Raw genomic sequence first — 27,095 nt, forward strand, 5'->3', positions numbered from 1 at the left:
TTCAAAATCAGGCCAGTAGGACAGTAGATGAGAACATGGCTGGGTATGTCTGTTCCATAAGCGAACTCATTCTTCGTAACAAGATCATCCTCGTAACAAGATCATCCTTGTACCAAGATCATCCTCGTAAGAAGATCATCCTCATTCTATATTCCATGATGGATCGGTCCATCTACTCCGGTAGCCAGCACCGTTGAGTTCTGTATCCATCTACTTCACCGTTGAATTCTTCATCCATCAACCACTTTCAAATTTCCCCGCCAAAGCTCAACTTCAGCCAACGGAACAAAGCCTGAAGAGCCAACCTGAAAAAGCATCCAAAGCGCCAAAAATAGAAGCGGAGTCAAGTACGACCCCAAAAGACCCAGCCACGAGAATTCCCACAGATTCGTAAGCCCATTGCACGAGAGAATCACCACCAAATTGATCAGGGCAAACCAGGCCCAAACACGCAAGTTCCACAGCGAAACATGTTTCAAGCGAGATAGCGGGATCCTTTGTGCTTCCAAAGCCTGGCGAAACCGGATATGCGAGAAACAGAGAAGCGTCCACATGAGAATTCCCGCCAGAGCACAGCACATGAGGAGGAAATTGAAAATGGCATTGATGGACTGGAATCGAAGAAGAAGCGCCAAAAGTCCAAACGCCGAAGTTGCGAGCACGGCCCGAACAGGAACGTTGGCGCTATTCGAGCGGGCAAAGAACCGGGCAATCTTGCTGTGGTGTTGATGTGTTTCGGCCATGGCTTCGAGACATCGGGCGCCAAAGTAGACGTTGGAATTTGCTGCCGAAAGAATCGCAGACACAATCACCACGTTGAAGGCCAGCAAAAGAGCGCCCGTTTGGCGGAAACCGCAGTGTTGCAAGGCCAAAAGAAACGGCGACGCAATCAAGTCTGTAGACGAGTCCAGCCGCAAGCCTGGGTCGTCGTACGGAACAAGCAAAGTGAGGAGAAGAACCGAAAGCAAGTAGAACACCACTATGCGAACGAACACGAGCCGGATCACCTGCGGAATTGTTTTTTCGTGTTCCACCACGTCTCCTGTGGTGATGGCCACGGACTCGACCGACTGAAACACAAACGAAGCAAACACCAAGCAGCTGACAAAGTTGACGACAAATGCGGCCGGCGCAGCGTCGGGCCCGATCAAAGACGTGGGTAAATGGGCCATCCACACATTCTTCACATCGCCGTTGAAACACAAAATCGCCGACACGGCCACGATCCAGCCCGCAATGGCCACCACTTTCACCAACGAAATGGCAAACTCAATGTCGCCGTACAAGTCGACCGGAAGCAAGTTAAAAAGCGTGAGCAGCGCCCAAACTGCAAGAATGAGCAAAGTCTGGTGTGTTTCAACCCAGTCCTCGAACCAAAATCCGCAGAGCGACACCACAATCGAGAGCTCGAGTGCATACGTGAGGCACCAGCTGACCCAGTAGATCAAGTTGTTGGCAAGACCCATGGGCGCCGAAAGGAACATGAACAGATACTTGCAGATCAGCCCGTTTTCGGGCAAGAAAACGGCCAACTCGCCGGAAATCTCAAGAACAACCAGCACTATGAGCGCAATATAGCACATTGCGCCCAAGGCCATGAGCGGTCCATGTTTTATAAGCGTGGCTACAGAGAAAAAGAGGCCTGTGCCTATGGTTCCACCGATGGCCAACATGGAGACGGTGGCGGAAGAAAGATGATGCGCCGAAGCACCAGGTACACCATTGCCTGCGACATTGGTGGCGCCGTGATTTGTCTCATTAGAGTCTGCCGCTCCATAATAGAGAGACATGGGCGTTTAGTTGCCAGCAAAGGAGGAGGTCTGGGTGTGGTGATAGTCGTGCGGAGGAGAAAGTGCGTGCTTCCAATGTCGAATTCGAGAAGACAAAGTCGAACTCAAGAAGACAATGTCCGGGGAGGTACTGATGTTCGCCTTTTGTCGCGCTTGGCAAATGTCGTGCTCGCCAAAGGTAAGCTTGTCCTCGCGCAAATGTCGCCCTTCCATGTCGCTTGACTCTGATGCGCATGTGACGCATCGGGTAAGCGTTGCCGAATTGGGCCAGAAGCCTTCAACAACACAAACGCCGTCATCTCACTCACTTGTCACTCTAAATCTCGCAAACCCCGCTCCATTCTTCATTGTGACCCTAAGTCCGGCGGCATTTTCTTTGCAACTTTGGATTTCAAGTTTGATTGGGGGATAAAACCGTGCCATTATCTGCAGGACGCCGAAAATAGCGCATAATCAGTGGTGTCAGGTGGAACTATCGAAAAACCACAAGAAAACGAAACAGAAGCAGAGACAGACGGCCAGTTGTCGGGGAGACATTTTTTTGCGCTTCGACATGAACATTCTGCCGCTTGTGCCCAATTGGGCCCAGGGCAACGCATGGAAGTCCCTGTGATATCGGGATCCTTATCCCGATAAGGCAGAGCTTCTGTCTGCAGGCCAATGTCTCGCAGGCGTGTCCCGGTTGAGCGGGTGGGCGCTATCAGAGCCAATGGGAAGCGAGCACATGGCGAGATAATCCTTGTTGCACGGGTGCGCGGCCGGCGCAGGACCTGTCCTAACGGGATTGCTACTGCAGACAGCCAGACAATTTCCCGAAGCAGGAAACTGCACTTGCGTTTCTTTTTCTTTATCGGCCACAAACGATAGGCCTAATGTTTAGTTCCCGACTATAAAACGCTCAGCCTTTCCTCAACGTCGGACTTTTTTACTCGAGACCCATTTTTCTCGCCTCAACCCCTTTTTTTCTCCCCCACTCTTTTCACAATGGCTAGCATCACCGAGCAAACCGCTATATTATCCAAGTATTTTGACTTGGACCAAAGAGGGAAAGTTCTCGCGGAATATGTCTGGATTGACTCTGAAGGAAACACCAGATCCAAGTGCAAAACCTTGTCCAAGAGACCAACGTCGGTTGAAGACTTGCCCGAGTGGAACTTTGACGGTTCCTCGACCGGACAGGCGCCAGGCCACGACTCGGACATTTACATCCGTCCGGTTGCCTTCTACCCTGACCCTTTCAGAAAGGGCGACAACATTATCGTTTTGACCGAGTGCTGGAACAACGACGGCACGCCCAACAAGTTCAACCACAGACACGAGTGCGCCAAGTTGATGGCTGCTCACGCCGACGAGGAGGTGTGGTTTGGCTTGGAGCAAGAGTACACCTTGTTTGACCAGTACGACAATGTCTACGCCTGGCCAAAGGGCGGTTTCCCTGCGCCACAGGGCCCATACTACTGCGGTGTCGGCACCGGCAAGGTTTACGCCAGAGATGTCGTGGAGGCTCACTACAGAGCTTGTTTGCACGCTGGAATCAACATTTCTGGTATCAACGCCGAGGTGATGCCTTCTCAATGGGAGTTCCAAGTGGGTCCTTGTGAGGGCATCAAGATGGGCGACGAGTTGTGGATGGCCCGTTTCTTGTTGCAAAGAGTCGCCGAGGAGTTTGGCGTCAAGATCTCTTTCCACCCTAAGCCTTTGAAGGGCGACTGGAACGGTGCCGGCTGCCACACCAACGTGTCCACCAAGGCCATGAGACAGCCTGGTGGAATGAAGGACATTGAAGACGCCTTGTCCAAGTTGGCCAAGAGACACAAGGAGCACTTGGCTTTGTACGGATCCGACAACGACCTTAGATTGACCGGTCGCCACGAGACGGCGTCCATGGATGCCTTCTCGTCTGGTGTTGCCAACAGAGGTGCCTCTGTGAGAATCCCAAGATCGGTGGCCAAGGAGGGCTACGGCTACTTTGAAGACAGAAGACCTGCATCGAACATTGACCCATACTTGGTCACTGGTATCATGGTGGAGACCATCTGCGGTGCTATTCCAGATGCCGACATGACCAAGGAGTATGCTAGAGAAAGCGAGTAGTGGAATGGACGTAATGTGATTGTGTGATGTAGCGTTGGAGCACGGCGTAAAAGAGTTGCTAAAAGAGTAAAGGATGAGTTCGTAATTGAGGAGCGTTTAAGCACAATGCAATTGAGAGGTTTTAGTAGGAAAATGCAACATGACAAAGGACAGCAATATTGTACTTTACTAGAGCATACATGATATCGAAAGTATGTCAATGTAAGAATGATCGTACACGAAAGCACATGAGTACACATGAAGTACATGAAGTACATGAAAGTACATGAAAGTACACGAAGTACATGATGATGCAAGATCCGTCCTAACCCACAGATGGTTTGCGAAGTCAGCAAACATGTCCTGATAACAGGCCATGTACTTTCTGGAAGGCTATTGTTAGCATCACCGGTACTAATCACCACGCAGCCAAAACACCAGTTAACCATACCAGTTAACCAATCCAGCTGACCAAGACCAGCTGACCAAGACCGTCTTCAAACTTTTGCTCATTCGGCTCACGCAGACTCGTCGCCCAACACATCCGCCACAAAATCCACGGCGGTGCGCACAACGTCGTCCTGCGCGCCCGGCGCCGAAGTCTCGCCCGCGTTGTGCAGCGCGCCCGGCACCACCTTAGAGCGCGCGCTCCAAAACTCGGGCGGCGTGGCCTTCTGCCACAGGCGCACTAAGTCGGCGCGGTCGACATGCGGAGGTACAAACTCGTCGGCGCCGCCTTCAAGCACCAAGAGCGGCACGCGCACCTGGCCAAACGTCTGCGCATGGTCCTCCGCCGTCAAGTACAGCGAGAAGTAGTCGTCGGCGCCGCGGCGGTCGGCCAACGCCACAAACCGCGCCGCCAGAATGGGCGCGCCAAACACGACGTCCAGCGCGCGCGCCGGAAGAAGCTCGTCGGGCCGCCCGTTTTCAAGGTGGCTTTTCGCGAGCGCCAACAACTCGTCCACCTGGTCGCTGGCAAAATGCCGGAACGCCTCGCTGTCGCTGACGGGCGCCTGCAAAATGGCGCCGTCGAGCGCCTCGACCGCGTCAAAGTCTGCGCGCTGGCTGTACTTGCTCAAGTACTCCATGGTGTCCTGGCATCCGGTGGAGTGGCCCATGAGAATCACGCGCGAGCGGCTGGTGCCGCGGCGTGTGCGCAAAAACCGCACCAACTGTGCCAACTCGGCGGCGTCACGCGCCAAACTGCCGGTGCCGAAGCCGAGGTAGCTCGAGGAAATGAGCGCCTGAACCACCGCGCAGTGTGGGAGGCGCGCCGCCACCTGCTGCGCAAGCGCGGGAACGTAGGGCACCGTCAAAAAACCGTCGCCCAATCCGCCCACAAACACGAGAAAGTGCTCGGGCGCGCTTTGGCTGCTAAACTCGATAGCGGTAAGCAGGTCGGTGTACTTGTGGATGAGAACGGGGTAAGACATGGGAGAGGAAGAGAAAATTGGGAAGAGGAAGAGAAAATTGGGAAGAAGGAAAAGGGAAGTAGGAAATAGGAATAGGAGAGGAAGCAGAAGTAGGAGGAATTAGAAGGAATTGGATCACGGAATATGGACGGAAGGTTAACTGGATGACGACTCGGAAAACGTTGTGGTATGAATTGAACCAACAATCAAGATAATCCCACGCAAATCGGTCAATGGATAAACGAACGTAATTAAGAATTGCGTTTACTAAAGCCTGGCTTATCGATAAGGCGCGGTCTTTATATACTTTTTGGTTTCCTGCATGCAGTCTCCTCCACAGTTTGCAATTACAGCCTACTTATTTTCACAAATAAACCACACGATGACAGTTTTACATTAAATTTCAAAAAAGTAATTAAAAAAGGAGAAAGTTAGGCAAGAGCAAAAAAATCGACCAATCAAGGGAATTGAGTGGAAAATAAAAATCAAGCGGAAAAGGACGAAGATTCGTATCAGATTTAGACATTTATCGCCCGGCTTGCTTAATCTTCAGAGATTCGTTTCTTCTTCCACCTTGGAGCAGTGCACTATAGATTTGATCATATGTGCTCCAGGAACAAAGAATGTAAAATCTTCGTTGATTCTATTTTTTCTGACATATATGCTACGTATTCATTTCCTTCACATCAGCCGGCCTAGTATAGTGGTTAGTACAGTTCGTTGTGGCCGAACAAACCCAGGTTCGATTCCTGGGACCGGCATAATTTTTTCGCGCCCTTTTCTTGCGCGCCGCCCCATATTTCTCATCTTCCATTTCTCCCTTCTTCTCTTTCACTACACTTTTTTTCCCCAATCCCTTTTCTCCAGCCGAATCTTTTTCTTGCTAATGGTGGCAGAACCAGTCCAAGCCAGCCTTTCGTTTCTTCGGGCGGCGTATCTGCAGGCCAGCGGCTATGTTCTGGAATTGTTTCCCGCCCCAGATCCAAATGTCCTGGCGCCCAAAACTTTGCCGCCGACTCGGCCGCTCGAGCGTTTTTTTCTGTGGACCGAACAACATAAGCGCGCGATCTGGGCCGCGGCGGGCGTGGGGCTCGGCGTGGGTATTGGCGCGGGAGCGTTTTTTTACAGCCAAACGCGTGCGCCGCCCAAACGCCGCGTGCCCAAGTTGGCCAACGGCGCGCGCCGCGACGTGGTGCTTGTGGTTGGGTCGCCCACCGAGCCGCTCACGCGCCTAGTGGCGCTCGACTTTGAGAAGCGCGGCTTCATTGTCTACTTGACCATTCTTGACGACAAGGATGCCCGCTACGTCAACCAGAGCACGCTAGCCGACGACGTCAACTACTTGAACTTGCACGACTCGCCCACCGACGCTGTGTTGCGCGACTTCAAGCGGTGGCTCGCCACGCCGGTGGTGCCGTTTGCCAACGCTGCGCCGCACCGCCTCCGGTTGCGTGCCGTGGTGTTTGCGCCGCACATGTTCTTCCCGCTCGGCCCGGCCGAAAGCGTCTCGCCGGCGTCGTGGGCGCGTGTGCAGCGGCTCCTCGCAGTGCACTTTGAGCTTTTCAGCGCTGGCCTTGCCGACATTGTGCGCAGCCACTCGAGCAGAGTCGTTGCTGTTGTTCCGACAGTGGTGAGCACGCTCTGCATGCCGTATCATGCGCCGGAAGCGGTGTTTCAGGCTGCATTGAAATCCTTCTACGCCACGCTAGCGCACGAGTTGGGTCCTCACGGCGTGCCGGTCACCCAGGTGCGGCTCGGCAACTTGAATGTGTCGCGTGGAACGCCGCTGGCCGCCGTCGTGGACGCCGAGGTCCGGAGCTGGCCCGAGGAAATGAGAGACGCCTACGGCGCCCACTTCCGCCGTGCCCAGGCGCGTGCGGCCGTGGGAAGCGGCCGTGCTAGCCGCAGCCTCAGAGATTTGCACCACTTGCTTTTTGACTTGGTGTTTGCACGGTCGCCTCCACGAGTAGTATACTTTGGCACGGGCGCACGCGCATATGAGTGGCTTGTTTGTCTCTTCCCATGGGCTGCGTCGATGGCCCTTTAACCTTTTTTCGCCATTCGGCTCCATTGAAGCTTCGGAGCCGTTTAGCAATTGAGTCGTGCTCCGCTCTTTGGCTTGTAGTTAGCCTTCCGATTCAAGTTGGAAACGCAATTGCACGGGAAGCTTTACTGGAAGTTGATCCCATTATTCTAGGCTCAGCCTCGTCGAATGGTTTTATCGTGTCTACTCGGAGATTACAGTCACTACTAATAACAATACAGAAGCTCGAGTTCACTGGTAAGAATGCATTCAGGCCTGGTAAGAATGCATTTAGGCCCTCTTCTGTTTGTTCCCAGAGCCCTAATGCGCGCATGTACTTCGCACGTCTTTTTTCTCTATATAAGGACGCCATCGCCGCTCAAAAATTTTTCGGTGCGTTCATAGACAAAGATTTGCTAACGAAGCTTTCTGAAATGGCCCCGTGCCATGGTCTCGGCCAATGCTTCGGGGAAAGTCTCCGGCCGCAGCAGCGGAAACGTGGCAGTGCGTGACACTGTTTGTGCCATTTGCTCTTGGCCCATGGCTCCAAGTATTTTAGGCGTCTGCTGTTTCTACGGCATTAGTTGCGCCCCTTTCTGGTCTCTTTTTTGGCTGCTTTAGCCTGTTCCTTTTGAACTGAGGGCCGAGGCAGTTTTGCAGAAGAAAGACTGGTCTGGGGTTTGCAGCTCTTGCTTGTGTTGCAGCGCAAACGGATGTCCAAGTGTTTGGAGCGTGGAGCTGTGGAGCAGTGGTGCTTCCTCCGGGTTCTTATGGGGGCCCGGGGTTTGTCTTTCGGCAACGGGATATTGGTATCCTAAACCCTAGTTATTGCAAGTGGCCACAGTGTGGTTAACCCAATGGAGCTCACTCTTGTTTATGAACGCCCTCTACAAACCCGATATCTATTTGTCCGCAAATGAGATTTGCACAGTCAAATGTGCCGGGTTTTCTTAACTAATTAGCAGAGCTGTTCGCAGCTACTTGGACGGTGCTGTCGGGAAATATGCGCATTCTATTATGATGAGACACCAAAGCAAACATAGAGTCAAGCTCTGAGAAGGTTTCACAGTCTGGAAAGATGGCTGGTTATCATTCGTGGACGAGAGTTGCAAATATTTCTGACGTTGAATGTGTTTTTTTCCGATTGCATCTTTGAAGTAACCGTGCATCTTTGAAGTAACCGTGCAGCGCTAGATAATCGTACCTGGTAGAAATATCCCAACTTGTCAAAGCCATATCGGCAATGATCGTAGCACAGCATTTGATTTTAATTCTACTGTCAGTACTCTACGAACAGCAGTCACATCAAATGGCTTTATTAATGCTCAGTGGAGTGACGAGAAAGACTCTGCGCCGCAAGACGTTCTTCGTAGTATACAGAAATGAAAATATAGTACAGCAAGGACAGCCGTCCTGAGAGCCACTAGTCCACGTCCCAGTGGTTGGTGATGGCGCCGTCGTTGGACCCAGATAACTCGGCCATGTAGAGAAGAAGCGTGGTGCCCATGTTGATCCAATTCCAGAATTGCCACGGGTGCACGACTATCACCATGTCGTCGGCGTCGGCCCACCAGCCCCAGAGCATCAATTCGGACCCGAGCTCGCCGCGGTACAGAAGCATCAAGTGCGTGTAGACAGCAATGACAATGCACGGCGAGTAGGCGTAGAGCAAGCGGATGACGGCAGGGCGGCGCACCATTTGCCTGTCGGGGCGGCCTCTCGTGCGGCGGCTATCATTCTCGTTCTGCTCGTTTTTCTCGTTTTGCTTGTCATTCTGGTTGTCATTTTCGCTGTCATTCTGCTTGTCATTTTCGCTCTGTTTGTCGTCTCGGCCAAGAGAGGCAAGCGAGGACGACGACGTTTGCGGAGTGCGTGCCGGCGAGTGGGGGAGCGTGTGGTACAAGGACGGGATGATTTTGGTGGCCGCGTAGAACACGCCGATGCGGTAGGCTAGGTTGACCAAAAGCGGCAAGGTCAACTTGTGCACGGCGGAAAAGAACACGTCCCACACGGCTTTGAACGAGTGGGGCAAGTTGGCCGCAAGCGACGGCAAAAACGCCAGAAGCGTATCGGCCACGGGCCGCGGAAGGTGCGCAAGCTCAAGGCGCAAGTTTGCCGTCGTCTGGGCAAACACATGGGCCACGGCCTGGGTGGCGTCGTCCGAGAGCAGCGGGAACGTTTCGTAGATGCAGCGCACAATGTAGGCAAAGAGAAGCGACGACTCGATCATCGAGCCTTTGCCCGACACAATGCCATACAAGCCGAGCCCGGCGGTGACGGTGAGAAACAGGCCGAGGAGCGACGCGTTGCCCAAGTCGAGCGCGAGCGGGAAGATGTAGATGCGGTACAAGAAGTAGAGGGCGCCCGTGATGGTGCAGCCGGAGCCAATGAGCGACACAAAGAGCCACGAGTCCGACCGGTGCGCCGTGAGCCACCCCAACGTCTGGCTGGCCGCCTGGATGAGCAAGAGCAGGCAGAACCCTTCGGCCACCGTGAACACCAGCGTCAGGTGCACAAGCAAGTAGCGCCACACGGCTAGGGCGGGCGGAAGAGCGCCGCTGCGTGGGTATCTCTGCAAAAAATGCATGAGGAGACTGGGCATGAGGACGTGCTGGCTGTAGTAGAAGACGGTGGCCACACGGGCCAAGGGCAGGCGGCGCGTGGCAAGGCGGAGCGTGGTGAGAACAAAGTAGAGCGCCAGCATGGCAAGAGAATAGGCGAGGCCACATTCGATGCCGCCCACGTCGAAGGCGAGCGGGATCGTGAGCACGACCAAGGCGAGGTAGTACGCCAGGAGAAGCGGCGGGAGGATGTTCATGTTGGACTAGAGACTAGGACTAGAGACTAGGACTAGGGACTAGCAGTAGATACTAGACAGTAGGGACTAGCAGTAGATACTAGACAGTAGGGACTAGCAGTAGATACTAGACAGTAGGGACTAGTAGGGACTAGACAGATGCCTGACTAGCAGTGAGAAGCAAGACTAGACAGTCTAGACAGAGACAGACAGTGGATACTAGAGCCGCCGAAGATGTCAAAGGGCTAATCAGTGGCACAACGAGTCGTTCGACCGTCGGTGTCGCCAAAAACGAGTCTAGACGTAAATGTAGACAACAGCAAATGTAGACAACAGATGCCGCAGAAAGTCTAACCGGAAAGCCAGCGGAAGCCAAAGACAGCCTGGACTAGCCGAGCCAGACGAAAGAGCCGAAAATGGAGGAGCAAACCTGAGCCAAACACCAGAGCCAAGGCAACACTATCCCAGATCAGCACACGGCCTAACTATTCTGAGAAACGGAAAGGCAAAAACAGCAAAAGCCAGGAAGTGAAGATGGGATCGATGGAAAAAAAGGGATTACTCTACGCACTCTCGCGCATCTGGTAGTTTGCACTTTCAAGCATATGGAGAGACTACGAACGTTGTGAAATAGAGAAAACGTCAACTTCTGTTTGTTTGTCGTTGTGGCTTTTGTTTTGTCGTTGTGTCTTTTGTTTTGTTCTTTTATTTCGTTTTGTTCTCTTGTATTCTCGTCTTTTTTGTTATGTTCTCGTTTTTTTGTTATATTCTCGTCTTTTTGTAATGTTCTCGTTCTTTTCTGTTCTCGTCTTCTTCTGTAATGTTCTCGTTCTTTATCTTCTTCTTCTGTAATGTTCTCGTTCTTTATCTTCTTCTTCTGTTATGTTCTCGTTCTTTGTCTTCTTTTGTAATGTTCTCGTCTTGTTCTTTTGTTCTTGTTCTTTTGTTCTTCCATCTTCTGTCTTATGTCTTTATTTGCCTTTTCTGTTCCCTTGTCTTTGCTGTCTCTCTTCCTTCTCTGCTTCTGTCTCATTCCAATTGTCTCCCTTTTATCTGGCTCTAGTCGCCTAATTTACGTTGTTTCTATTTTTTTCTTATCTGTCGTGTGCACTTTTGTAAGTTTGGAGCAATTTCGAGCATTATTGTCTTGTGCACCAGATTAATTCCAGTCAAACCGGTTGGACTTTCATGAAAGCTTCAAATAAATATTGAAAGAACTACTATTACCTGACCTTCACATTCATCAAGAACCAGGAGGCCACATGTCTCTAGTACATCATAATAAATGTACATTGCGAACGAATACCAGAACAGGCGCAAACTTCACAAATCAAAGGAGGACAGTGTCAACACATTAACTTTCAGTAAAGAAAAGATATATTCAGACCACCTACAATTTTTTAGGAGAGAGTATAAGAAGTGTACATTAAATTCTGTGCTTTGCCATTTTTCAGAGAATTAATTGGATATCCTATTCTGGCGAAGGATATCTTACAGAGATCGTTTGGGATAATTACACTGACCGAGGAAGTTTAGTACCAATTAGAACTATACGGATTAGCCGTCCATTGCAGTTACATGTTGAGGAAAGTGTAGATCCAGAGAAGCTCAGTAATGATTTTATCATCTATGGGATTTTTCTTATGTTGCTTCAAGTATATAGAAGGATAGTGAGGTGCTTTCCAATGGCTTTTGCAAGGCAAGCAAAGAAAAGAATTACAAATTTCAAGCTAAGCTTTCTATGAGATTAAGGCCAATATTGGTCAAGTAGAGGATCCCATCGCTCCCCAATAGAATTGTTTACCCTAATGTATAGAGTTAGGTATGACAGTAATGCTGGGAACATCTTACAAAGCTAATGGCTACAATAAACCAAGATCTTCAGAGAATTCGGTCCGAGTTACTCATTTGTTGTATGAGACAGGTGAACAAAATAATGAAAGGATTCGTTCTGCCACTGGGGTCTTGGTTTACCACTTGGCTTCTAAAAGAAGCAGTGCTTATGACAGAAACACACTACACGAACATGCATGTTTTGTTCAATCTGGGATCAAGGGACTGAAATACCCAGATGCAACTGTACCGTAGATGATGAGGAATTTGGAATCAATACCATCAATGTATCATCAGGCTATGTATTACGATGGCTACAGTCTTGTTTGCCAAACGAAGTACTCAAAGCAAACTTACGTACGCGGAAGAAGATGGTAAAATATTGAAGCTGACGTTGGACCAAGTCGCGAGGTCTAGAGCTCAAAAAAAAAAAAAAAGTCTTGCGGTTCAGCTGCTCATGACTGCTGTCATTATCAGTTCGTCTTCCTAAGAGGTGATTCCAGAATACCGTGCTACTTGTACCCTTCATCTATCAACAGTGAAGTCTGTCCGTGATGTGCTCATACGATACAAAAGGAGACAAGGAAGAAACGTGCCTGGTCCCAGAAGTAGACAGAATGAGATGAGCTAAACGTAAGCTGAATCCATAACCAAGCTAGCTGATGCAAGAAGAACGTTCTGCTTTGGTACTTTTATCAATTTGTTAGTCGAATTGTTTCGAATTTTTCGATTATCGATTTGCTTCGATCATCGATTGGTTCGATCACCGATTTCTTTCGATTAGTTTGTTTATCTTCGTTTATCGATTTATTCCTGTCTTTCCCGCGATACTTTTATCACTACTCTGCGCGACCTGCATCACACCTCATCTACCACACCTCATCTCTTTTCTTGAGCATGAAAAGACCCGGATCGAACAAACGGCCTGCCAAGTCGAAAGACACCGAAAGCCGGCCCAAGCGGGCCAACCGTGGCCGCCAGCAGTTGCGCACCATCACCCGAACGGCTCGGCGCGATGTGGATGCGCCAGTGGAAGAAACGCCCGAGACGCTGGAGTCGGAGGCAGAAGAAGCGGCGCCAGAGGAGAAGAAGTTCGAGCAGGGGAAGGCGTACGATGCGTTGTTGACACTTCTCCAGTCGGAGCACCCGGAGAAGAGCGACAAGAAAAAGACCGCCAGCAGGCACGAAGAAGACGATGTGGCTGGCGTCAATTTGGAGGAGGACAACGACGACGACGAGGAAGAAGAAGAAATTGAAGACGACGAAAACGAGGAAATCGAAGATGACAACAACGAACACGGCGACCCGTTCGAAGTGCATTTTGGCGTGGACGACGAGGCGGTGGCGGCCAAAGCGGCGCTTCTTTCCGCGCGGTGGCCCGTGGCGCACAAGGCCAAGGTGGGCGCGTACGCCGTGACCACGCACGCCAGCCCGGGCGAGAAAACTGCCGCTTGTGAGGCGCCGCGCGCCCAGACGCTCGGCGCGCCCGTCAAGAAAAGGGTCGCCGACGCCTTTGCCGCGCGCCACCCAGAGCCGTTCTCGCCGCTCGAGCAAGAGTTGGCCCACCACATCTTCTCGTACCGCGACGTGCTCTACGCCAGCAGAACCTACGACAACACCGTCCACCGCAAGCTCTACGCGGCGCATGTGCTCAACCATGTGTTCAAGACACGAGACCGCGTGTTGAAGAACAACGACGTGCTCAAAAATTACCACAGCGCCCAGCAGCAGGGCAAGGCGACGGGGCCCGAGCCCGAGCCGCGCGACCAGGGCTTCACGCGGCCCAAGGTGTTGATCTTGTTGCCCACGCGCAACGCCGCGTACGAGGTGGTGGAGCAGCTCATTGGCATGTCGGGCGCCGCGCAGCAGGAGAACCGGCGGCGGTTCAAGGCGCAGTTCCACGCCGACGGCGGGCCGCCCGACCTGAAACCGGCCGACTTCCGCGCCATGTTCCACGGCAACCTGAACGACTTCTTCAGCATCGGCCTCAAGTTCACCCGCAAAAGCGTCAAGTTGTACGCCTCCTTCTACGGCGCCGACATCCTCGTGGCGCTGCCCATCGGCCTCGCCATGATCCTCGAGGACCCGAAGCAGGCCAAGCGCGAGTACGACTTCTTGTCCTCCATCGAGGTGCTTGTCGTGGACAGAGCCAACGAGCTCGAGATGCAAAACTGGGACCATGTGCACACGGTGTTGCGCTACATCAACAAAATCCCCAAGGACTTCCACGGCGCCGACTTCTCGCGCATCCGCATGTGGGCCATCAACGACCACGCCCGCCTTTTGCGCCAGACCTTGGTGTTCTGCGACTTCCTCACCCCAAGCGTCAGCAACGTCATCACCCACTCGCAGAACATTGCCGGGAAAACCCGTTTCCGGCCCGAAACCACGGCCCAGACCTGTGTCATGAACTCGGTCGGGCTCCGGCTCAAGCAGATCTTCCAGCGCTTCGATGCGCCCGACCCGCAGTCGAGCGTCGATGCCCGCTTCCGTTTTTTCGTCAACTCGGTCTTGCCCTCGCTCTCCAAGCAAACAAGCTACGACGACGGTCTTTTGATCTACGTGCCGTCGTACTTTGACTACGTGCGCCTCAAGGCCCACATGAAGACCCATACAAAGCTAGACTTTTCTGCCATCGACGAGTACTCGCTGCGGGCCAAAATCACCAGGGCCCGCCACTTCTTTCTGACGGGGAAAACAAAGTTGCTCTTGTACACCGAGCGGTTGCACCACTACCGCCGTTTTGAGCTTGCCGGCGTCAAGAACATTGTCTTGTACGGACCTCCGGAAAACCCTCTTTTCTACAAGGAGCTTCTTCGTTTTGTGGGCAAGTCCGTGTTCAAAGGCGACGCGGATACAGACTTGTCGTTCATCAAAACCATTTACTGCAAGTGGGATGCGGCGGCGTTGGAGCGCATCTGTGGAGCAGAAAAGGCTGCTGTGCTCTGCAACTCCGTCAACGAGATGTTTGAGTTCCGCTAGTCAGGCATTTATAGACTCGTTTATTGCATAGAACTTTCTAATTACTTCATGTAATTTGCGGCAAAGTATTCTTTCGACAGTATTCTTTCGACAGTACTCTTTCGACAGAATTCTTTCGACAGAAGTATTCTTTCGACAGAAGTATGTCTTTCCAAAAATATGTCTCTCCATGTGATTTTTCCGGCACTCTTCAAAACGGTGCCTAAAAGTGGATACCCATGTGTCGTCTTGCAGTCTATAGACCAATCCAAGCAAATTTGCTCACCGTTTGTTTATCCGGTCTTTGTCAGATGTTCCCTCCATACTTGTCTTCTCGTGATGTTGTCTTCAGTCACAGTTCCTTCACCCACTGAGAACATTGAACGCCATAATAAAGCACCCAATAGCCACGTAAGGGCTCAATCTCTCGCCGATCCGAGCAAACTTCCAGAAAACTCCAAAGGCGCCCGTTTTGTTCTTATCCAAAAGCGCAGGCCACGTAGCATGGATGTATGTGCACGTGCAAATGGCCAATAGAATGACTAGAAGAAGCGACTGGAAGTTGAAAAGAGCAGACTGGGGTTAGTTGGGCCGGGGAATTTAGCAACTAGAACATACCATTTGGAAAGAAGTGTTGTATGGATAGCAAAAACAGACTGTGATTGTGTATGCAGGCGACTACTTCAGCCATAAGAGGGAAATGAAGAAACAAAAAGCTTTGATGAGTCAGACGATGGATCTGCTTTCAAAGGATTGGATCTTTGTCAAGTGTTGGAGCATGATGGAATGTGAGTATTGCGTAGACGAAAGTAATGAGAAGGTGGATGAAAGTGAATGAAAGTGGATGAAAGTGGAGGAAAGTGGATGAAAGTGGATGAAAGTGGAACGAGAAGATTGAGAAGGGGATGATGTAGGATGAGAAGATTGACAAGGTGGACAAAGTAGAATGAGGTAGAACGAGGTATTATGGGAGTTGCTTGATTCAAAAAGTGTGCTCATAAAGTTGTTGAAGAGAACATCAACACCAAAGGTGATAGCTCTCAATAAACTTCAAGTTATAGCAAGAAACAGAGAGGCCAATTGGGTTATCAGTTCTGATGTTAGATTCAATAATATGATGTTTTCACGTTTTGCTAGTAGAATATCTGTCTCTCACTTTTCATAGGCACCAGTAACTGTCTTTTGCCCTTTTTTGGTCACAGTGACGAACTATCAGAACCGAATAAGAAGCCGGTTCGGGTAGGAATATTTAATCTCCAGAAATTTCATTTCAATCGTTAGATGGAAGAGGAGGGACAATCACACATTCGACTCCGTTATAGACTATTAGAGTCGTCTAGTTTGCTACTGCTAAACATCGCCAACGGAATATATCCGAAGAATTAAGCCTATCCAATTCCCCCTTGCCAATGCTGGGTGTCTACTCGTCCTTTTTGCTACCATTGGTTTCCTTGACATTAATATGAATGTACGGTCCCCAAGATGAGTAGAAATATATAGCTAATAAAGTCAGGCCATCCCAAGCTTGCATCTTCTGCACTTGAATATCAGACTTTATGGAAAAACCGAAAATCCTCAACTCATTAACTTTGCTCAAATACTTCAATAATGCATCCTCTTCTTATCCATATTCCTTGGGTATCTGGCCATGTAGTGCACACAACACCCCAAGTACATAATCGAGTAGTTGCGAAAGATTTCATCATAGACTTGCTAATCCTTGTTCAAGTTTATATTTCCATTTCTCCCAATCGAAAGTTGTTTTCATCTTTTCCGAGAGCAGTTAATTTGCAAATTTGGTTAAGCTCCGTCCTCGAACACAATGGCTGAAAATATAGATGCAGCGTCATTCGCTAGCATTCTTGCCGGAGTCAGGCAAATGCGGGAAGAATATGACACTCGGCCGCCCAGCGAAAACCAGGCCAACCAGAACCAGAACCAGAACCAGACAAACCAGAACCATACCAACCAAAACCAAGCGCAAATAATCCAGCCAGGCCAAGCAAACCGCATCAGCCCCGGTCTACATCCCAGCATACACCAGCCAAACCATCTACGCGAAAGACAAACATCCCGCCAAAGTCTGCCTCTGCCTAGAGGCACGCCTGGACATTCAACGCGGCAAACGCTGCGACCTCCGCCTCTGGCGGCGGCTATTCAAGTGGCGCCGTCCCAGAAAGGAAATCCTCTCCTTGACAGTCTGCAGATGAAGCTCACGCCGTGGGCATACAGCAGCGACATCCTCTCGGACTACTACATCAGCGCAACGGTGCAGGTTCTCTTCCTCTCGCTCAAGTACCACCGGCTTCGGCCCGAGTACGTGTGGCGGCGCATTGAAAAGCTCAAGGGCAGCTTGGTGGGCCAAAAGGACGACACCCTCCGGGTGCTTTTGGTGGTGGTGGACATTGATGCCCCGCAAGAGTCGCTAAGACACCTCCTGGGCATATGTGTGAAACACGACTTGGCCTTGGTGGTTGCCTGGTCCTTCGAAGAGGCCGGCACATACGTTGCCTGTTTGAAGCAGCACGAACAGACACGCTCGCATGTGGGCTCGTCACTCCAAGGTGTGCGCAAAGGCGACTATAATCTGAGTGTGGTCGGCGCCTTAACGACGGTTCGGGCAGTCAACCGGACAGATGTTGCTGGATTGCTAGCGCACTGCCGTTCATTCAAGGAGATTGTTCTTCGGTCGGCGGTGGGGGGAGTTAGTGTTCCGGGAATAGGAGAGCGGAAACAGCAGACTTTGCACGATGCATTCACAGAGCCGTTTGTGTGGAACAAAGAATAATGAGCGAAGAAGAAACCAGGCAGGGAAGTAGAGAATTTTTCTGCTGAGGAATGCGAAACTGGGCTCCGCTTTGACTTGTATAAGTCAGGAACAGGAGATGGTAGCAGGTGATCTTTGCACCAGGCAAACTTGCTTAACCAGAAGAGTTTAGACTACTTCAAGAAAAGCGATTGAAAGAGGCTGGAATACAGCAATGCTTTCTCGAGATCGTTTTCTATCAAAACAGCTCTCCAGAAGTAGAAATATAGGTCTACAGATAAATAACTAAGATGTGAAGTGGTTGATATTTTGAAATCCTCTTTGTACCACTAATTGTGGGGGAAGGTAGAAGCCACAAAGACAGAATGAGACCCGTACATCTCCAAAGAAAAACCCAAACATCCCAAACCAACACCCGTACCTCTTCAAACATCCTTACACCAAAGAGGTAAAAACCCATACACCCGTGGTCAAAACACCCATACACCACCAAACATCCATACACCAAGTATATAAACTCCGTACATCTCCCTATAAATGCATACATCTCGTCTCTAGAATACACATGGACCATTTGGACAGATAGAGTCATATGTAAAGCCTTCATGAAGTCACTTAATATGGCAATCTCTAGTATTAGTAGTTCTTGCGCAGAAAAACTTTCATTTTTGTGCCGATTGACGCGACACTGGGTTATCTCACTCATATCAGACAAGACGAAAAAAGTGTAGTCTTTTCTATTCAGAAATACCGTGCATTGTTTTGTAAAGGTTTCCGGAACTCATTATTACTGGGCTTTATCCCAACTACAATTATGAGGTTTGTCCTCTTTGACAAAGTCAAGTTGGATCAAAGCCTTCCCCATTGAGCAATTAACTAGTGTCATGCTTAGCGAATTGAGCGCCTCTATAGATAAGAATATAGAAGAAGGAATAACAAGCTAAGCAAGACATCACAGGTCAAAGGCCATGCCACTGCCCGATCAACAGTTCCACAGGCCTGCTTTCATAATCATGTTGTTCCTGCTCGACTTGTCATAGACAAACTCAACGCTTACCATCAGTTTCACTTTATGTATTGCTCTATCCACTATTAACTCGATGGACGAGCAGTCTGTATTACTACCGTGCCTTGTCTGCTATTTCTTCCTATTTCTCTCCTCTCTCCTCTCTCCTCTCTCCTCTCTTTTCTTTTTTCTCTCTCTCTCAGCTTTTCTCCTGCTCAAGCACCTTCTTCCGCAAAACCATGTTGATGTTGTTGATGGCGTCGTTCTTCTGCACCAAAATCTCCTTCAATTTCTTCGAGTCGGCCTCCAACTTGGTGATTTTCTTCTTGTACACTTGCACCGCAGAAGCAGCGTCCTTCTCCACAAAATAGCCTGTTCCAATGTCCACCAAATAATGGTCCTTACTGGCGATTTTTCCAGGCAAGTACAATGAGCTTGTCATGGGAACAAGCAAGGAGTCGTTGGTGGAGGCTTCCATCTGGTTGACGGTGTTGATACAATCTTGAAGTTTGGACTGGGCCGTCTGAAGAGCCTGGAGAGATTGGGTGAAGTGCTGGATTTCCAGTTCTGTGCTTTTGCGGATCTCGGCAAGTTGCTGCGGCTGGAGCTGTGTTAGGTCGATTCTGCGCTGGCTCATTTGCTTTTAGGTTTGGTTTGTGGGTTGGAGTGAGTTTTTGTTGGATGGACTTTTGAGCCGCCGCGCACTACATAAAAGAGCCATAGGCAGAAGAGCTAGTTCCCGATCGGAAAATCATTGAAACTGAAGAAATTATTGAAACTGAAAGACTGAAAGACGAAAGACTGGACTTATCCTGATACTGAAGAATCAAGTGAAGACTGGAGCCTTTTAATCTAAAAGACCAAGTACTACATCAAAGACCAAATCATCTGTTGACATCATTCAATCCCGCCACGGTTTTTCACTGACCATCCTAAGACTCTTGCCACCCTATCTTCGACTAAATCATGGGAAACGACGGAGGAACAATTGCCAAAGGCCAAGATCTTCGTGCAATCTACGCCGGCGGGCCGGAAACCCAAGACCGTCTAGATAGCAACGACGTTTCGCTTTTCAACACTTGTGCATTGTCTGCTTTGCCCTTGTATTCTGATGGCGTCGCTGAACCTGTCGTGGGAGACTCACAGGGCCGTCTATATTTGAAAGAAAAAGTGCTAGAGGACTTGTTGCAGTCCAAAAAGGGCGGCGAGTCCCGCTTGAAGCATATTCGTGGCTTGGACGATATAGTCACGCTTACCATCAAGCGCAATGCCAAGGGCCAGATTGTGTGTCCTGTGTCTGGGGTAGAAACTTCAGGCAAGTCTACCTTCTGCTACCTCCGACCCTGTGGATGTGTTTTTGCCTACAAGTTGATTGTCGATCTTCGAAAGCATTTTCGTATCCGAGACGACGAGCCAGACATCAAGCGAAGCGAGTGTCCTGCTTGTGCCAAAGAGTTCGTGTTCAATTTCGACATTGTCATTTTGAATCCGGAGAAGAGCGAGGGTTCTGCTCGTTTCAACGATAGAAACATTGCTTACTTGGAGAAGCAAGGTCTCTCCCATTCGAAAAGACAGAGGAAAAAGAAGAGAAAGGAGAGGAAGACGGATAATCAGAAAAGCGAGAAAGAATCCGTTGTTCTGTGAGTGCCATTACCTGTTACCTAATCTACACTCCATCATCCTGCTAATAAGTGGCTAAGCAACAATGTGGTTGAAGGCGAATATTTAACGATGCCATCAGCTATATTGACTATTTATCCGGGCTTTTTTCGGAACATGTCACTACTTCGAGAGATTCGATGTACTATGCTTTGGTAGAATAGACCCTTGACGCCAAAGACGTTTCACTGTAATGATAGAATAATCTACTAGCTGTCATAAACGGGCCGAACACTATTTCACAGCTGCTTTGCCTAGTCTTCCGTTGAGATTCATTTGTATGGTCATCTGACGGAATGGATAAGAAGAGGTATCTTGATACACATTAATAACACATTCAAGTTGAACAAGTGCTACCTCAGGCCCAACAAAGTATTTGCTTAGACCACTGTCTGTCGTTAGACGTTTACTACTCTTGTTCTTCTCATGCACAAATCAAAATGGCGTATCTATACAAATGCATCATATTGCAGGCCTCCTTCAAAAACGATGTGGTTTACTTGTGTGACAACAACTAGGTCCTCTTCTACAGTCAAGGATAAACTGCTCAAGTTGGAGAAGACAGGGCACAGAACAGCGTTGGTGCAATCAACAATATCAATAGAGAAGCACCAGTTATGTTGATATGCAAAAGACGGTCCAGCTCCTTTATTGTAAGTACAAAGGTCTCGATATTGCCGAACAAAGATTGACGAGGGCATCTCAACCTTTATAGCCTCGCTTAACCAAAACTCGCATACATCTAAACGGTCTGCAACACCTACACAAATCAAATTCCGTATCGATTCACTATGTACATGTTCACTTTTCTTCCGTCTCGGCCTGTGCCGCCCGGGCCTGCTCGTATTCTTCTCTGTGGAACTTCAACTTGTCCTTGTTCATTTTCGTCCAATCGGAGTTGGCCCAAATGTTGAAGAAAATCGATCCTGTGCCCACTACGGCCACGCCAACAAGACCCAAAACAGTGGCTCTGTGGATAACATCGGTGATTCGTACAGACAAAGGAAGCTTGGACATTTTGGATGGGGAAAAGAGATCAGGCAAGATTGAAGAAAACACATAGATGCGCGCGCACGTGAGCCTTGGGCTATCCAGCCTTGTATTTCCAGACACCAGAATGGCAGACAAACCAGAATGGCAGACATACCAGAATGGCCGGGATAGCAAAATTTTGTAGTTCAAGACTTTTGTATTCTTTGGTTGGTCTCTTTTTCTTTTGAATTTTTGGCGTTGTTGAATCGAAGGTCTCTTCAATCGGATGCGGAATATGATTTAGGACTAGAGACTACCCATTTAAGTTCCTGATGTTATTCGTGAGATAGGTGCTATTTGCCTCTCTACGTTCATCTCCTGTAAACTTGAGTTTCGATTCATCTTTTGAGTCTGTGCTGATTTACTAAACTTTGGTCTGGCCGTTTATGCGGATCTCATCATTATTCCAATAAGCAAGTAGTGAGAATAACTGAAAGCTAACAGGACGCTGAAATGACTATCTTTCGCCGAAAGAAGGTTCTGACTTAATTCTCATCAAGTTTTAGGCTTCATCTTTTTCGTCAATGTTGAATTGGTTCGAGTTCTCCTTCGTTTATGATAAAAGTACATCTTTCGCCTGTATTACATGAAATTAAACACCTTCTACCTCAAATGGCAGGTATTCACAAGAATCCATTCATCTCTATTTTCTTCATTCTTCAAACTCTATCTTTCTACACATGCCGTGACAGAATACTACTTCACTGGCAAAACCGTTTGGGATCAGCTACTTCGTCTTTCTTATTCTATTCTATACAAATCTGAGATCTCGTCTCATCTATTCTACAAAAGATACAGTAACCACCGGCCCTCAATGTATGCATGCTCCACCAAGCCCGGGTTGGCATAAACACACTGCGGTAACCACTCCTTATTGTACTGGCGGAACACGTTTTTGTACACGCCGTCAGTGTCCAGATCTAACAACGACTCGATGGTTCGCCGAAGAATATCCCGACTGAGCGCATTCACGGGAGAATACCATGGCGCATTGACGTCGGAAACACCAAGCAAGCCTTCTGATGTGGATAAGAGCGAATCATTGAAAGCTTCCACCGCCGCACGGAATGCCTTGGTGTCAACTTCTCCTGCGTATTTGCCCAAAGGACTGGAGTCTTCCGAGCCCACGGACCGACGCAACGCTTCAAAGTTGCCCACGTCGATATTGACCGGGAACCGGCGCGGCTGGATGCCCTTGATGATGAATTTCTTGCGAGCTGGCTGCGCTGGATCCTGTGACGGAATGTTCACCACCATAGCCTCGGAGTTTGGAAATGCGGAACTGACGTTCTTGATAAAGTCCACCGCAGGCAACAAGTTGGGCCATTTTGCGTTCAGACGGTCTTTCCAGATGGCCTCAAACTGGTTTTCGTACGCTTTCCAGAGCGAGATCTGCGTCACTTCACCTGCAGCCAGGTCTTTTGTTTCATTCCCGCTAGTATTTCCTACGTATGGCTCATAACAGCACCGGAGCCACGTGGTGGCCCGGAGAGGCTCTGGGAAAGTGATGATAATATCGTACAACTTCTGCGGCAAGCGCACGGTTGTATTGGGCACGCCGCTGTTTGCTGAGCGTTTCAGAAGCCAGGTGGGGAAATCTTGTTGCAATTTAGACGCGTCTACCAAGGGAAGATTGGCCACAATTAACTGTGGGAGCTGTTTCATCAAGATGTGCAAGTTGCGCAGAGCTGGGCCGGCCTGCACGAGTTTCCGTAAGCGGTGAAGCTGCGAGGAAGCGGTAGAAGAAGAATATTGCGGGTGGAGAGCCGTAGAGCCCAAGTACTGTTTCAAAAACAGCAACACTGTATAGGTCAACTCTTCGTCACCAATAAGAAGCGCGCGCACAATGACTAAGAGGTGATCGGGCTGGATTGCGTCGATGCAGTTATTAGTGTCGATTTCGGCGTCTGCCTCTTTGGCCGAGCTCGGGCCGCTTAAAAACAACATGTGGTGTACGCACTTGACAGACACGGTAAAGATGTACTTGTCGTGCGTCTGCAGCAAGACGGTAAGAAGATGGGCAAACAAGGGGTCGTTTTTGGCATTGTCAATGTAGAAGCACGTGAGCGGGTCGAGAATGTCCAACAAGTGCATCAAGGCCTCCTTGAACAAGTCGTGGAACTGCGACAAGTGGTACGAGTGGTTTTGCGGCGTGTAGAACCACTTGACCAAAAAGCCGAGGGCCGCGGTTGCGTTTTTGCGGAAGCTTTTGATCTGCGAGAGCCACTGCTGGTTGTGCAAGTCCTGGACGGCGTTTCGAAGCGACAAGAGCGACTCCACCGCCAAAGACATCACCGGAGGCCGGAGCAGCTGCTCCTTGCCGTCCAAGATCAACTGAAACGGCTTGAAAAAATACTTGATGAGCTCGTTGCCCATAAGCGGGTACACAGAAAAGTTGAGCAACTTGGGCTCGTTGCACGAGTAGTATGTGAGAGCACCGAGCGCATACTCGATTTCCGACTCGATTCCCGAGTTCAACGACATGATTATGCGATCCAAGGGCCCCACGCCCATATGGCCAGCACCATGTAGATCCGAGCCGGAAGAAAGATAGCCGTTTGCGGGGATGTGGGAAACATCGTCCGCAACAACACCGGTACGAGAAACGCCCTGGATGGGCACAAACAGAGGAGGCATATTTTCTGTTTAGTGTATAGGCGGGTTTAATGTTTTTTTGTGAGTCGCGGTGTGTGCACGCAGGGTCACGTGATAAAAACGTTTCGACTGGTTCTTGCAAGGCATTTGTTGTATTGTTTGTATTGTTTGTGTATTGTGTTTTGTTAGTTTTGTTAGATTTGTTGGTGTTTGTGTTTTTGTACTTTTGTTTTTGTGCTTTTGTTTTTGTGTTGTTTTGAGCTATTTATTTTGTGGGTATGAGGTTGACAGTCTCATTTACTGCTTTATGCGAGACTGGATCAAGGTGGGACTTTTAGTGAACAGTGCCACAACGTTAAAGTTGGGAGATTGCAGATTGAGTGAAAGTATCAGTATCTTCCCTTTGTAGCTATAATCGGCTCTCCTATGCTTGATAAATTAACATCTAAAACAAGCAAGGATGCCATTACTGATAAGAAACGATAGTCAATGATTCTTTTGAGGTGATCAGAGACAATCATTACACTGCATTTGTGTTATTTAAACCAAAATAATTTCTGGCTTTCTCTTCATTTATGTATGTCAAAGTGAGGGTTCTATCACATAAGCCGCATTGGTTTTGAGCATTAACGATGCTTAACTGAATTCTTCCTTTCCTCTATTCAAGTACGGTTCATACTTCTATCGAAACTACGTATGTTCATCTCGATTATCTTTTTTGATTTCCTCAAATTAGTGTCAACGTAGCTTTTATAAAACCGGTATTTCTGTTGGAAGAAATTGCAATTCAACAGCCTTAATGGCCTACTGAGCTCATTAGTTGAGTGCCTTTATTATGGATATCGTTTCTCCAGAAATATTTAGAAGCTCCATTACTGGCTGGGGCTAAGCTCAAACCACTCACAATCGTAAAGAGAAAACGGATACTCCGTAGAAGCAAAGTTCCATTTTGAAAGAGCTTTGGTGCATCTAAAGGATTCATTGAAACGAAAACTATTCTGAAAGAACTTTGCTGCATTTTAAATCCTGTATTCGCTTGGAGAGCTACAAGTATCCTGAAGTAGTTAATATTCTCTCGAAAGATTATTTCTCCAATTGAAGACCTGGTTTCATGCAAGGCTAATCATTTGCAATCAGTTCCACCAATTCCAGTGGAGTAATGGACTACATGTATCAGAATACACCAAGTCATCGTAACGGTTTTCTGCCAAAACTGTATGCAGCTTCGTTTGGCATGCCAATGCGGAAATTATAACGCTGCGTTTGAAGTTCCATATCTCGGTCTCTTTCACTAAAATCACATATGACATAACGGTTTCCGCATTGGGCCATAATGAAACGGAAACGGCAACGGAATTGACGCATAGGCTAAATTGTACGGTCACGTGACAAGAGCACCCCCGCGGCACGGCTCTTCCCTTATCTATATAAATACCCTTTGCCCCCAGGTTTTTCCCACTTACTTTCAAAAAAATCATGAAAGCGTCCCAATTACTTCTTTGGGCAGCCGCACTTGCAAGTGCAAATGCTTTTTCTGTCCCGTATCTCCGTGAGATGGAGCAGTTTTTCTTTGGCGTTCTGCCCGAGATAGAAATAGGCGCCACGAAGTTCGAGACATTGCAAGAGCAAATAGCCGGCTCTGGAGACATCAACATCCAGTACGCATGGAAAGATCTCATTTCTGAGGTTGGAGAGGAAAAAGCCGTGCAATTGTTTAGCAAGTACCAGGAGCTGGAAAATGTCAAGAAAGACCGTATGAACAACAAGCACAATGAGTTTGCTAAGTTATCGAAAACGCATACAGAAACCGTCCGGCTGCAAAAGTTTAGCAATTACGCATTGCGCGTGTCTGAGTCGGCGCCAGAGATTTTGGGCTTGGATACTGTCAAACAGTACACTGGCTATTTGGATGTGGAAGACTTGGGCAAGCATTTCTTCTACTGGTTCTTCGAGTCGAGAAACGACCCAGAAAATGACCCTGTTATCTTGTGGTTGAACGGTGGTCCTGGCTGCTCGTCTTCCACGGGATTGTTCTTTGAGTTGGGCCCTTCGCTGATTAATGCCACATTGCAGCCAGTACGCAATCCTTTTTCGTGGAACTCAAACGCCTCGGTGATTTTCTTGGACCAGCCTGTGGGTGTGGGCTACTCCTACACTGACAGCGAGCAGATTTCATCCACGGCAGCGGCTGCAAAAGACGTTTACATCTTCTTGGAGCTTTTCTTCCAGAAGTTTTCGAAATTCGCTCAGAACAAGTTCCACATTGCGGGCGAGTCGTACGCGGGCCACTACATTCCGTCTTTTGCTGCTGAAATCATCAACAACGCGGACCGTTCTTTTGACTTGTCCTCGGTCATGATTGGAAACGGAATCACAGACCCTTTGATCCAATACAAGTACTACCGCCCCATGGCTTGCGGCGAAGGCGGATACAAGCCTGTTTTGGACGTTGAAACTTGCGAGCGCATGGACAAAGACTACCCCAAATGTGCTGCTTTGGCTAAGATTTGCTATGATGCTCCTTCGGCTCTCACTTGTGTTCCTGCCACCTACTACTGTAGCTCGCGCCTTGAGAACCCATACTCGGAGACAGGCTTGAATCCCTACGACATTAGAAAGAAGTGCACGGATGAGGGCGGAAACTGCTATGTGGAGATGGACTACTTGGATGATTACTTGAACCTTGATTATGTCAAGGAAGCTGTGGGTGCTTCCAACATTGACATTTTCACTTCTTGTGACGACACGGTTTTCCGCAACTTCATCCTCTCTGGAGACGAGATGAAACCGTTCCACCAATATGTTGCCGAATTGTTGGAGAAGGGCGTGCCTGTTCTTTTGTATGAGGGTGACAAGGACTTCATTTGCAACTGGTTAGGCAACCACGCATGGTCTGACGCCTTGGACTATTCCAAACACGACTTCTTCGAAGTGCAACCTTTGCGTCCATGGCACACCAAAGAAGGTAAGCTTGCTGGAGAAGTGAAGAACTATGGTATTTTCACGTTTTTGCGTGTGTACGATGCGGGCCACATGGTTCCTTTTGACCAACCAGTGAACTCGTTGGATATGGTGAACCGGTGGATTGCTGGAGACTATAGCTTTGGATATTAGGCTAGTACGAAAAGCGTGTTTGATTAGACAGAC

At 49.1% G+C, this 27,095-nt stretch overlaps 13 protein-coding genes and 1 non-coding gene across 14 annotated transcripts; 8 read left to right on the plus strand and 6 right to left on the minus strand. All coding sequences in view use genetic code 12, as the record gives it.

Moving 5' to 3' along the window:
• Nucleotides 1-230: 230 nt before the first annotated feature.
• Nucleotides 231-1,790, minus strand: FOB63_000438 (Amino acid permease family protein; the record flags this gene model as incomplete). The annotated part of the gene is made up of 1 exon (XM_002619249.2): nt 231-1,790. One exon carries the CDS (start codon nt 1,788-1,790, stop codon nt 231-233), a length of 1,560 nt encoding a protein of 519 aa, XP_002619295.2.
• A 984-nt stretch (nt 1,791-2,774) lies between these two features.
• Nucleotides 2,775-3,884, plus strand: GLN1 (glutamate--ammonia ligase; the record flags this gene model as incomplete). The annotated part of the gene is made up of 1 exon (XM_002619250.2): nt 2,775-3,884. One exon carries the CDS (start codon nt 2,775-2,777, stop codon nt 3,882-3,884), a length of 1,110 nt encoding a protein of 369 aa, XP_002619296.1.
• Nucleotides 3,885-4,381: 497 nt separating this feature from the next.
• Nucleotides 4,382-5,296, minus strand: FOB63_000440 (uncharacterized protein; the record flags this gene model as incomplete). Its single annotated transcript, XM_002619252.2, has 1 exon — nt 4,382-5,296. The coding sequence occupies one exon, from the start codon at nt 5,294-5,296 to the stop codon at nt 4,382-4,384; it is 915 nt and encodes a 304-aa protein (XP_002619298.2).
• Nucleotides 5,297-5,964: 668 nt separating this feature from the next.
• On the plus strand, nt 5,965-6,036 carry FOB63_005492. The gene has a single exon. It is a non-coding gene; the product is annotated as a tRNA-His (tRNA).
• Nucleotides 6,037-6,161: 125 nt separating this feature from the next.
• Nucleotides 6,162-7,322, plus strand: FOB63_000441 (uncharacterized protein; the record flags this gene model as incomplete). The annotated part of the gene is made up of 1 exon (XM_002619253.2): nt 6,162-7,322. The coding sequence occupies one exon, from the start codon at nt 6,162-6,164 to the stop codon at nt 7,320-7,322; it is 1,161 nt and encodes a 386-aa protein (XP_002619299.1).
• Nucleotides 7,323-8,721: 1,399 nt separating this feature from the next.
• On the minus strand, nt 8,722-10,116 carry FOB63_000442 (uncharacterized protein; the record flags this gene model as incomplete). Its single annotated transcript, XM_002619254.2, has 1 exon — nt 8,722-10,116. The coding sequence occupies one exon, from the start codon at nt 10,114-10,116 to the stop codon at nt 8,722-8,724; it is 1,395 nt and encodes a 464-aa protein (XP_002619300.2).
• Nucleotides 10,117-12,825: 2,709 nt separating this feature from the next.
• FOB63_000443 (rRNA-binding ribosome biosynthesis protein) lies at nt 12,826-14,910 on the plus strand (the record flags this gene model as incomplete). The annotated part of the gene is made up of 1 exon (XM_002619255.2): nt 12,826-14,910. The coding sequence occupies one exon, from the start codon at nt 12,826-12,828 to the stop codon at nt 14,908-14,910; it is 2,085 nt and encodes a 694-aa protein (XP_002619301.2).
• A 318-nt stretch (nt 14,911-15,228) lies between these two features.
• FOB63_000444 (uncharacterized protein) lies at nt 15,229-16,576 on the plus strand (the record flags this gene model as incomplete). Its single annotated transcript, XM_066102401.1, has 2 exons — nt 15,229-15,399; nt 16,544-16,576. The coding sequence occupies 2 exons, from the start codon at nt 15,229-15,231 to the stop codon at nt 16,574-16,576; spliced, it is 204 nt and encodes a 67-aa protein (XP_065958539.1).
• A 135-nt stretch (nt 16,577-16,711) lies between these two features.
• On the plus strand, nt 16,712-17,677 carry RAD10 (Rad10p; the record flags this gene model as incomplete). The annotated part of the gene is made up of 1 exon (XM_002619257.2): nt 16,712-17,677. The coding sequence occupies one exon, from the start codon at nt 16,712-16,714 to the stop codon at nt 17,675-17,677; it is 966 nt and encodes a 321-aa protein (XP_002619303.2).
• A 1,184-nt stretch (nt 17,678-18,861) lies between these two features.
• Nucleotides 18,862-19,299, minus strand: GIM5 (Gim5p; the record flags this gene model as incomplete). Its single annotated transcript, XM_002619258.2, has 1 exon — nt 18,862-19,299. One exon carries the CDS (start codon nt 19,297-19,299, stop codon nt 18,862-18,864), a length of 438 nt encoding a protein of 145 aa, XP_002619304.2.
• A 329-nt stretch (nt 19,300-19,628) lies between these two features.
• Nucleotides 19,629-20,306, plus strand: FOB63_000447 (uncharacterized protein; the record flags this gene model as incomplete). The annotated part of the gene is made up of 1 exon (XM_002619259.2): nt 19,629-20,306. The coding sequence occupies one exon, from the start codon at nt 19,629-19,631 to the stop codon at nt 20,304-20,306; it is 678 nt and encodes a 225-aa protein (XP_002619305.2).
• Nucleotides 20,307-21,122: 816 nt separating this feature from the next.
• FOB63_000448 (uncharacterized protein) lies at nt 21,123-21,338 on the minus strand (the record flags this gene model as incomplete). The annotated part of the gene is made up of 1 exon (XM_066102402.1): nt 21,123-21,338. One exon carries the CDS (start codon nt 21,336-21,338, stop codon nt 21,123-21,125), a length of 216 nt encoding a protein of 71 aa, XP_065958540.1.
• Nucleotides 21,339-22,136: 798 nt separating this feature from the next.
• FOB63_000449 (uncharacterized protein) lies at nt 22,137-23,990 on the minus strand (the record flags this gene model as incomplete). Its single annotated transcript, XM_002619260.1, has 1 exon — nt 22,137-23,990. One exon carries the CDS (start codon nt 23,988-23,990, stop codon nt 22,137-22,139), a length of 1,854 nt encoding a protein of 617 aa, XP_002619306.1.
• Nucleotides 23,991-25,424: 1,434 nt separating this feature from the next.
• On the plus strand, nt 25,425-27,062 carry PRC3 (carboxypeptidase C; the record flags this gene model as incomplete). Its single annotated transcript, XM_002619261.1, has 1 exon — nt 25,425-27,062. One exon carries the CDS (start codon nt 25,425-25,427, stop codon nt 27,060-27,062), a length of 1,638 nt encoding a protein of 545 aa, XP_002619307.1.
• Nucleotides 27,063-27,095: the final 33 nt, after the last annotated feature.

This window comes from Clavispora lusitaniae (genome assembly GCF_014636115.1).
Source record: "Clavispora lusitaniae strain FDAARGOS_655 chromosome Unknown tig00000003_pilon, whole genome shotgun sequence".
Classification (NCBI taxonomy): Eukaryota; Fungi; Ascomycota; class Pichiomycetes; order Serinales; family Metschnikowiaceae; genus Clavispora; species Clavispora lusitaniae.